At 30.5% G+C, this 11,326-nt stretch overlaps 1 protein-coding gene across 1 annotated transcript; it reads left to right on the forward strand.

Annotated features, from left to right (window-relative positions):
• Nucleotides 1-1,787: 1,787 nt before the first annotated feature.
• LOC107646145 (uncharacterized) lies at nucleotides 1,788-6,121 on the forward strand. The gene is made up of 4 exons (XM_016350339.3): nucleotides 1,788-2,076; nucleotides 2,158-2,632; nucleotides 2,895-3,304; nucleotides 4,871-6,121. Exons 1-4 carry the CDS (start codon nucleotides 1,822-1,824, stop codon nucleotides 5,708-5,710), a joined length of 1,980 nt encoding a protein of 659 aa, XP_016205825.1. The 5' UTR covers nucleotides 1,788-1,821; the 3' UTR covers nucleotides 5,711-6,121.
• The last annotated feature ends 5,205 nt before the right edge of the window (nucleotides 6,122-11,326 follow it).

The following is an 11,326-nucleotide window of genomic DNA, read 5'->3' on the forward strand; positions in this document are numbered from 1 at the left end:
GATTTAAGAATGATGATATCTGCCCATGTATTTTCATAAAGAAATCTGCATCTGGATTCATTATAATTGCTGTGTACATTGATGATTTAAATATCATTGGAACTCGTGAAGAGATTCCAACAATTATAAAAGCTCTAAAAGAAGAGTTTGAGATGAAAGATCTTGAAAAGACTAAATTTTGTCTCGACCTACAGATCGAGCATACAAAAAATAGAATCTTTATTCATCAAACAACATACATAGAAAAGATTTTGAAGAGATTTTATATGGATAAGTCGCATCCATTGAGTACCCCCAATGATCGTAAGGTCTTTAGATGTGAAAAAGAATTAATTCCGTCCTAAAGAAGAAAATGAAGATATCCTTGGTCTTGAAGTACCATATCTTAGTGCCATTGGGGAATTAATGTATCTTGTTAATAATACACGACCTGATATATCATTTGTCGTGAATTTATTAGTAAGGTATAGTTCCTCTCCAACCAGAAGACATTGGAATGGAATCAAACAAATTTTTCGATATCTTTATGGAACGGTTGATATGGGATTGTTCTATCCATATGGATCTAAGTCACAATTAGTTAGCTATGCAGATGCAGGATACTTGTCTGATCCACATAAAGGGAGATCTCAAACAGGATATCTATTCACATATGGTGGTACAACTATATCATGGAAGTCCACAAAACAGACGATTGCAGCAACATCCTCTAATCATGCTGAAATACTAGCAATACATGAAGCTAGTCGTGAGTGTTTTTGGCTTAGAAGTTTGATCCAATATATTCTGTCATCATGTGGACCGATTGACCATAAGATAGCTCCAACTGTCAGATAATATAGCATGCATAACTCAACTTAAAAGTGGATACATCAAAGATGATAGGACAAAGCATATTTCTCCCAAATTCTTCTTTACTCATGATCTTCAAAATCAAGAAACAATTGATGTCCAACAAATACGCTCAAGCGATAATCTGGCAGATTTATTTACAAAGTCATTTACAAAATTCTCCTTTGAAAGATTGGTATATCAAATTAGGATGTGTCAATTTCGAGATATTAAATAATGGTGACAAGAGAGAGAGACTGTACTCTTTTTTCCTTGATCAAGATTTTTTCTCATTGGGTTTTTCTTGACAAGATTTTTAATAAGGTAGTCCCTATCACAAAGGATTTTGTACTCTTTTTCCTTCACTAAAGTTTTTTTCCATTAGATTTTTCTTTAATAAAATTTTAACGAGGCATAATCCTAAATGTGCATCCAATAGGGAGTGTTGTGATAAGATAAAAATGGATGCCCATTAATATGAGTGGCTTATTTTGTTTTCAATACAGACTCAACTTCTCAAGGCAAACTAAAGTTAACGAAATTGAAAATGTAAACTTCACATGCCTATAAATAGAGAAGCAATTTAACGAACAATACACACAGCAATAAAACAATTTTCTCTCTTTGTTTATGTTGCAACTATTCTGAATATTTCCCCTCTCACTCTTTATATATAATATTAGTAAATATATTAGTCATCTATTATATTGAGATAATAATTGTGGTGAATATTGTTATCTAATTATATTTCTTTATTTTATATTTATTACATCTTTCTTATTTATTTATTTATTTATTATACAACAAATACCTAATATTTTTATTTTGATAAATATTAATTTTAATATTTTATAGAATTAGAAGGATAATTAAATTAACTCTTCAGTCTCCAATAATTCATATGTTATTATCTTATCGTTTTGTAGCTCACTTTGACATTCATATTCCCTGGTGGTGTAAAAGAGGGCTTGTCAATACTCAACAATCAACATGTTACGGCTTTACAACAATTACCTTCACTTGACGGTGGTAATTTTGTACCCAATGTTTCGTTCGCCATATAGCTCAATCATAACAAGACGACGAAAAAAAAAAAAAAGAAAGAAAAATGTGGGTCTCCACTCTTCCTGTGCTTTTGAGCATCTGAACAGTTCAGATTGTGGAATCGATCTTTCGTTCGACTTTCAGACTTGCTGTGGTCTGGGATCTGTTCATTTATTGATATTCTCAAACCTCAACTTAAAGGTATTGTTAATTAATTCTCATAGCCCTTGATATTATCTCTTCACATAGAATTAGAAGGGTGGTATTTGCTGTTTGGAACAGTTGTTGTTGTTGTTCTGGACTATGGAGAAACAGAACAGTTTTCGGGCATCTACAATGGAAAAACAGCAGAGTTTTCGGCGGGTGATGGAGAAACAGAAAAGCTTTCGCGGATTTATGGAAAAACAGAAGAGTTTCCGGATTGTGATGGAGAAGCAGCTGAGCTTCATCGGCAGTGAGAGGAAAAAGAGCAAGGAGTCACCTGGGAAACGTGGTGACTTGCCAATTCATTTAGCAGCCCGGGGAGGGAACTTGAGCAGAGTGAAAGACATAATTGAAAACTGTGCTAGTTCTGATATGAAGGATTTCTTATCTAAGCAGAACTTTGAAGGGGAGACCCCTCTTTATGTTGCCGCAGAAAATGGACATGCTTCCGTTGTTAGTGAGATACTTAAGTTCTTGGATCTACAAACTGCTTCTATTGTCGCCAGAAATGGCTATGATCCTTTTCACGTCGCAGCAAAGCAGGGTCATCTTGGTAAGATCAACATGGCCTTATTTCAATGCGTCAACATTTGATTTGTTTGGCAACAAAATTAGGAATGGTAGAAGGACGCTTATGTTAATTGTGGCTTATTGAATTGGCATGTAGCACTAATCGTTAAAAGTGATAAATTTTCACTAGACAAATAAAAATATGGCTTCAGTGGTTTTAACTGCGTTGTGTTGTTTGAACGTAGCATGTCTGTTATTAAATGTCTTTGGCCATAGGTCTGACTTAGAGTAGAAGAATATTGCAGAGGTGCTGAGAGAACTGCTGCACTTCTTTCCCAACTTGGCCATGACTACAGATTTGTCCAATTCAACTGCTTTACACACAGCTGCAACTCAAGGTCATATTGATGTGGTTAACCTCCTCTTGGAGTCAGATTCAAACCTTGCAAAAATAGCCAGGAACAATGGTAAGACTGTCCTTCACTCAGCTGCTAGAATGGGGCATTTGGAAGTTGTGAAAGCCTTATTGAACAAGGATCCAAGCACTGGATTTAGGACTGATAAGAAAGGTCAAACTGCACTACACATGGCTGTGAAGGGGCAAAATCAAGAAATTCTGCTGGAATTGGTAAAACCCGACCAATCAGTTTTAAGTCTAGAAGATAATAAAGGAAATACAGCCTTGCATATTGCCACAAAGAAGGGCCGTATTCAGGTATTCCCTTATTCTTTTCTAATTCACTCTACATCAGCCTTTAAAAACTAATTTGTATTTAGAAAGCAAGTCTTTGTTTCTAAGCCCAAAAATAGTCATGTTATCATACATTTGGTAACACTGTGTTCTTGTTTGCACCAAGGTACACAGTGTACTAGGATCAAGGTAGCTACCTCACTTAATGGGCAGAGCCATGAATTCAACTTCATATATATATATATATATAGTCATTCTAGTATGACTATGCTACAGTGGTTACAGTGACTATGGTGTTTCAAAAAGTGTTGCTAAAGTTAAAGTAACTTTTTTTATAGTTAAACAACGCTTTTAAAAATGTTACCAAAATGTAAAAAAAAGGTGACTTTAATGTGAACAATACGTCGTAGCTACTATAGCATAGGCATACTAGAATCCACCATATATATATATATGACAATCTGTAAAGGAGAGTGTTGAGATTACCTCCTCCACACACAACCCTCCTTCTAACAACAAATAAAATAAAATAAAATATTTGCTCGCTTTATCCATAAAGCTTTGACTCCTTTTTTTTTCTTTGTATAAATACATTCGGAAATGCATTTAATTGAAGTTGGGAAGTCAAATTTTGTTGCCTCTGTTATTTATGTTCTTTGTGATACTTCAGTTGTACTATTTTAGTATTTTTGTTATGCTCCATGACAAAACCTGCTTTGCACTAGAGCAATGTTTTGTAAATTATGCTGAGCTTAATTGCATGGTTTCAAACACCGGGGTTTTCTTCAGTGCTCTAAGCAATATTTGAAGTAACTTGTGAACTATATAAAGAAAAGAACTTCCCGTGATTTAATTATAAAAGGAGGGAACTGTAAGGGTATTATAGAAGAACTATTACCAGCTATCCTAACTCATAGTTCATAAATTTGGTGACAACGTATGCATCCGTTTTGGAAATAGGCTTGGGGCTTGTAGTTGCTTAGTGCTGCTCCTTGTTCTTTCATTTTCTGTTCATTTCACACTGTTCCTTCTTTCTTAAGCTGATATCACACTGATATTTGCTTGTGGTGTGAAATATTATACCCTGTACTTCTTATTTGCCTATCTTTGTGTGGTTTCTGACTTTCTGTCAAAAAACTAGTATCCCATCAAGTTGTTAAAACTGAAAAAATATTGTCGTGAAACCAATTGTCTCAAAAACTTAAGCTGATAGGAGGAGACGCATAAATGATTATATCTCTAACAAAAAAAACCTCATTTGGCATGGCAAATTCATATTTATGAAGCAATTATGAAATGTTGATTTCTCCTTTTGATGCATACCTTACAATAGAGTCAAGTTGAGTTCTGCATTCTGCTTGAATTGCTGGTAATTGTAAATTAAGCATTTTTCTAGGTTAGCATGAAGAATAACTCAACATATACTTCACACCCCACCACCAACCCTCTCAAGGAATGAAAGCATCTGTAATATAATTTTATACCCATTATGTAGAATTGAATGCTGAAACAATTCCATACAGCTGATACTAAAGTAATGAAGGTAATCGATTTTGATATCTATTCTAAAGTGGCTGTTACTTCGTGCAGAATGTTCGCTGCTTGTTATCTATGGAGGGTATCAACATCAATGCTACTAATAAAGCTGGAGAGACTCCTCTAGATATTGCAGAGAAATTCGGAACTCCAGAACTCGCCTCCCTTTTGAGGGATGCTGGGGCTGCCAATTCCACCCACACTGGGAAGCCAAATGCATCAAAGCATCTTAAGCAGACTGTCAGTGACATAAAGCATGATGTTCACTCCCAACTTCAACAGACTCGTCAGACTGGAGTGAGGGTCCAAAAAATTGCAAAGAAGCTGAAAAAACTCCACATTAGTGGCCTGAACAATGCAATAAATTCCGCTACTGTTGTTGCTGTTCTCATTGCTACAGTTGCTTTTGCAGCCATTTTCACAGTTCCGGGTCAATATGACGAGAAGAAAACCCCCGGCTTTTCACTTGGACAGGCAAATATTGCAAAAAATGCAGCTTTTTTAACCTTTTTTGTGTTTGATAGCCTGGCTTTATTCATCTCTCTGGCAGTTGTGGTGGTTCAAACTTCGGTAGTCGTGATTGAGCAGAAGGCGAAGAAGCAGCTTGTTTTTGTCATAAACAAGCTCATGTGGTTGGCTTGCCTTTTCATTTCCATTGCCTTCATTTCTCTCACATATGTAGTGGTGGGATCAGACTCCAGATGGCTTGCTATATACGCAACAGTTATTGGAAGCTTGATAATGCTCTCTACGATTGGCTCCATGTGTTATTGTGTCATTTTGCACAGGATGGAGGAGACAAAATTAAGGGCCGAGAGTCGTTCATACTCCATGTCTCATGCATCAGATCAAGAGATTTTGAACAGTGAATACAAGAGGATGTACGCACTTTAGGATAGTTCATAAATTAATGGAATGACCTTAATCCTGCTGCATTCTTGCAAGTGATCATTGCTTGGCAGTTGCTACTATGCTCTAGCTATGGTCTTTGATAGTCCACAGAAACTGAAACACAAAGGAGGCCAATTTTGTATTTGGAGTTTACTGCATATCGGTTTCCGATTCCATAAGTACTGTGCAGATGTGAAGATTTCAAAGTCATGTGTCCCTCTTATACATAATAAAGTTAATGCATGTAAGATATTTTTATCTTTTGGTGTCTATTCATGTAAGATATGGAATGGCTTTGTAATGGTAATGGATCAATTCTAAAGGGAGTTCAATGACGGATCAATTCAGAAGAGGGAGAATATGTGTGTTTATATTAAATTAAATCTTTTAATAAAATAGTACTAATTTTTCTAATACTATTCAATATTTTTATTTTGGATTACCTTGTTTCAATATTTTGGTTTACTATAATTTGGGGATGCATTAGAGGGTATAGATTCTTTTTCTTATGAATAAGCTACTAAAATAGTATTTGAATTACATTGTTAGACAAAAATAATCTCAAAAGATATTATCAATAAATAAGCCTCTAAAAAATTTAAAAATGTAACAAAATGAATTAGATATTAAATAGATACTCTAAAAAAAAATTTAGAAATCAGATTTTGAGTTTTTGACACAATTTTTGTAAGCATTACTATAAAAATAAGATCCTTTTATTCTAAAATTTTGATAACTTTATGTCAAGTGATTTTTTTTTTAAATATTTTATTGTAAATGATCATATTATTTTGAAAAATAAAAAGAAAATTGGAGAGATTAAATTTTGTTCCGAAACTTTTTTTTTATGCATCTTCTAAATATTGATTCAAATGTTAGTTACAAAAATTTGGTTCAAATGGATACGTTATTTGTTAAATAGAAAAAATTTTTTTTGTTACTTATAAAAATGTAATATTTATTAATTATTTTTATCGTATTTTTTGATCATTCAAAAGTTATTTTATCGATAACATCTTTTATAATTTTTTTTATCGGCGTCTAAATTTTTCAAGTACTTAATAGGTAATTAACCCTTTTCTTATAGGAAAAATTTGTTTTTCATCATTTTGGTCTTTTTAGATACATATGTAAAGTATTATAGTTTGTAGATTCTAACAGTTAAAATATATTTTGCTGGTAACAAACCAACTTGAGTCGCGCCAAGAGAATAACCTTGTTCAAGGTCAGAGTAAATTATCAAATAGTATTTGAAAGATTTTGGTGTTGATTAAAAAAAAAATATAAAAGACAAGAGAGTCTTTAAAAAATGGATAAAATTTATTTTTTGTCTTTGAAATTTATCAAAAAATTTAAAATTATTTTTAAGTTTTATTTTGTTTTAATTTTATTCTTAAAACTTTTTTATTTACATCAAATATATCTTTGACAATTAAATTTTTAAAAATTTTAGGACCAATTCAATAATAATGCATGACATTATGACAATTATGTTTGGTTTGCTTGTGTTGAAGTTTTCTATGAAATTGTTGTTAAATTAGTCCTAAGTTTTTAAAAAATTAGTTGTCAGTAGTATATTTGATACAAATTGAAAATTTTTGGATAAAATTAAAACAAAATAAAACTTATGAATATTTTTAAAATTTTTAACAAATTTCAAAGACAAAAAATATATTTTATTCTTAAATAATTATGAGTTTGACAAAAATAAACAAACATAATGAATCACGTTTTCATTAACAAAAAAGTGAAAAAGCTCTGTTGACGAAAGAATTGAGATGACAAAATCCGATTCTTTCATAATTATGTGCCATTATTAATTAAAAAACTAGAATGAGACCCACGCGATGCGTGGGACGGTAAATTAATGATAGTATATAATAAATATTAAAAATTGTTATATTTTGTAGAAATAAATTAAATATGTGTAAATTGAAGCTAAATTTAAAAGGTGTTTTATTTTAAATAATTTGTAGTACAAAAGATTTGGATGTTGGAGTTGTACAAAGTGATATTTTTATTTGGTGGTTTGATTTTTGTATTTGTTTTAGTTGATGGACTTAGTCATCTTATGTGGCGCTCGTCCTCTTTTTTTTGTTGGTTGTTAGAGTTGGTGCTTTCTTCTTTTTATCGTAGGTTCTTGCAAAGACATATTCTTTATGAATTGTTGAGTTTAATGCACTTTCTATTGTGTTATTTGGTTCCATCTTTGTATGCATATTCTTCTTTCGAAGATGTGTCTTGAATTTGTATGGTTTTCTTTCTCCTTAATCTCTTGATGGGGTGGTGCTTCAATGTCATTATTTTTCTGAAATGTCATTAGATTTAAAGCAGTTGTGTCCAATAAGTTTTTTGCGTCGCTATCAAATAGTACAAAAGTTGTTGTAACACTTTGATCTAAAACCTTTAATGGAATTCTGAACCTAAAATAATTATTGGGCTAGCAACTAATAATTTGATAGATGAGATTATGAAAAGTATATAAAGTTACCTTATTGTTGGATATTGTGGTGTTTGATTACATGTGCCACAAATGTAGTTGTTTCTTTTCTTTTTTTTTTATATGTTTTCATCTAACACTTTTTACATTTAACATAGTTCCATCTTAATTTGTCATCAATTTCGTTTATAGTTGCTAAAATTGTGAAGATTTTTTTCGATTCCAGTATTCAATTTATGTTATCATTAGGTATATTGTATTTGAGTAAGTATGAATGTATGATGCATGTTGTGATTTTTTTTTTGTCATATCTGATCATCAGATTCTCATTGCAGTTCGGAAATAAATTTTTTTGTACTAAATTTGATGTTATGTGAAGGAATAGTGATAAGAGACTTATATATATAGTTTAAATGGTATGGAATTTAAATACTTATAACGTAAAATTATTATGATTAATAATATTATTATGACATTTGTAATATGGATGTTTATTACCTTTAGTGAGTTATTATAAAAATTAATAAATTAATTGTTGGAATTATAAATTTATTGTATTGTTTATAACGGTAAGATATAATAAATATAGGAATATGAATTTAATGTATAGTTACAAATTTATTGAATTCTATTTTTTAGTTTTTTATTTGTATCTAATATGAAAATGTATGTTTAATATCATAATTTTTGGTTTCGTTTTGATACTCTTTTAATAAATTTGTTTTTTTTTTTTAGTTTTCAAATATTCTTTTCAAAATTTATATTGGTAAAATAAAATAGAATTTGTTTTTAATAATAAGTAAAAACTACAATAATAGTTCTTTGTACCTAGTGTTACTTCTAAAAATTAAAATGATTATTTTTTTTTAACCAAAGATACAGAGATTCGAACTCGCGACCAATATGGGAGACTATGCCATTTGAGGTATAACTCATTGGCAAAAATTAAAATGATTATAATAAACATAATTATAATAATAAAATATAATTTTTATTTTTTTAACTTTTAATTTATAAATTAATTGTTGCGGTTATAAATTTATTGTATTGTTTATAACGGTAAGATATAATAAATATAGGAATATGAATTCAATGTATTTGGAGGTTACAAAGTTATTGGATTCTATCTTTTGTATATTTTATTTTTTTGCTGATTTGGAAATAATAGTTGATTTGGCAAGAATTGAGTGGTTGATTCTAAAGTTGTGCCAAGTAAGCAATATTGCTGACATGGCATTAGTAGGAGAAAAGAAATATCTCAAAAGTAATGTCGTGCATGCTTATGTATCTACTTTTATATATTAAGAATAGATATTTTACATGTTAAAAATTGAAAATTGCCCATTCAATTTTTCCAAAATCCTATCTACCCTATTATCAATGTATATATAATCTTTTTCCATCACTAAAAGTTGTGCCAAGTAAGCAATATTGCTGACATGGCATTAGTAGGAGAAAAGAAATATCTCAAAAGTAATGTCGTGCATGCTTATGTATCTACTTTTATATATTAAGAATAAATATTTTACATGTTAAAAATTGAAAATTGTCCATTCAATTTTTCCAAAATCCTATCTACCCTATTATCAATGTATATATAATCTTTTTCCATCACTAAAAGAGAACCTTCACACAAATTTTACAAATGTGTAACCACACCAACAAAGCCGAGGAGTTGAAGCACATGTGGTTGTGGTGGGAGCAGTGGCTGTGGCAACACCGTTTGGATGCCCGGGAGAACAATTCCACCGTGGGATGTGGTAGTATGAAGGTAGGAGAATGTGTTGACCTTGATCCCTTCTTACTCACAAGCTGTCTGAGATCACTGATGTTGTGCGTTTTATTGGTGTAGACGTCAATAAAAAAAAAAAAATTCATAGTAGATTTTTTCTTTTTATTTTTATTTTTTAATTTTCAGCATATAAATAAAATATTTTTTTAATTAATAATGACATGTAATTATCAAATTATTATCAAAGTTTGCCATTTTTCGTAGCCAACTCAATATTTTTCATTAACAAAAATGTTTTAGTCATTTTATCAAACTTATCAATTTTTTAAAGACTCTTTTGATTTACATTTTTTTAAAATTGTCTTTGTCAGTGCTAGAATTTTTTAGATACTAATTTAAAAGTTTATTCTTCTAAACTATTACTTATCAAGATTATTTTGATTTATTAAAATTTATCGAAACTAAAATATTTTGCACATGTATCTATAAGTATTAAAGGATCATTACTTTGTCATTCTTTAAAAGGGATAAGTACTATTTCAATTTTTATGATTTGGAATGAAAATCAAATTCGTTTTTAACTTTTTTTTTTTTAGTAAAGTACTAAATTGATTTCTACGTTTGAGAGTAATTTTGTTTTGGTCTTTAAGGTTTAAAGTGTCCTATTTGAATTTAAAAAAGTTTTATTTAGTTTTGATATAGTTCCATCGGAAAGTCAAAGTTAAATAATTAACAGAATATCCTACATAACAACAGTACAAGAATAAGATCGATAATATGGAGAACAAGTACAAGCTCCAGAAGCACAAAATCAACCGTGGATGTATCAATACATTTGATAAGTTTGGAAAACTCCAAATTAAATTGATGATAATCAAACATTATTAAAATAATTAATTACAAAATTATTAATTTGATTTTTAATTAACATTTGTTAATTAATAATTTTGTGTGGTGCAGATTTTAGCTTGGGCCGAAAAATAGTAAGCCCAATGAAAAGTTAATATTCAACCTTGGTTACAAAAAATGTTTTAAAAAAATTGTGGCTGAATTGTTATTGTACTAGTTGGGCCAGACTTAATAATTATTAGCCCAAATCAATTTTGGTGAGAGACCAACTAGCTTGGTCCGAAGTAAAAAAAAAAAAAAAAGAAGAAAGCTAAGGTTGCATGCTTTCAACGGATTCCACTCTCATTATTTGATGGATTTTAAATTTTGATTAAATGCATATTAATGCAGACATTGAAAATAGGAAAGAGAAAGAGAAAATTGATTTGATAGCATTTAATGTGCTACACGTTACTAAGCAAAAGGGAAGTGGAAATTAATTCAATTTAATTCCTTTGTTCAAGTCACATTGAAAGTTTTCTCTCTTTTCTCTCCTTTCTCTCATCACTTTCGGTCATATCACAGAGAAGAAGTTGCAAGCTATCAGAGTTTAGGCACT

The sequence above is a fragment of the Arachis ipaensis genome, chromosome B6, assembly GCF_059453495.1.
Source record: "Arachis ipaensis isolate K30076 ecotype BB chromosome B6, ASM5945349v1, whole genome shotgun sequence".
In the NCBI taxonomy this organism is placed as follows: domain Eukaryota; kingdom Viridiplantae; phylum Streptophyta; class Magnoliopsida; order Fabales; family Fabaceae; genus Arachis; species Arachis ipaensis.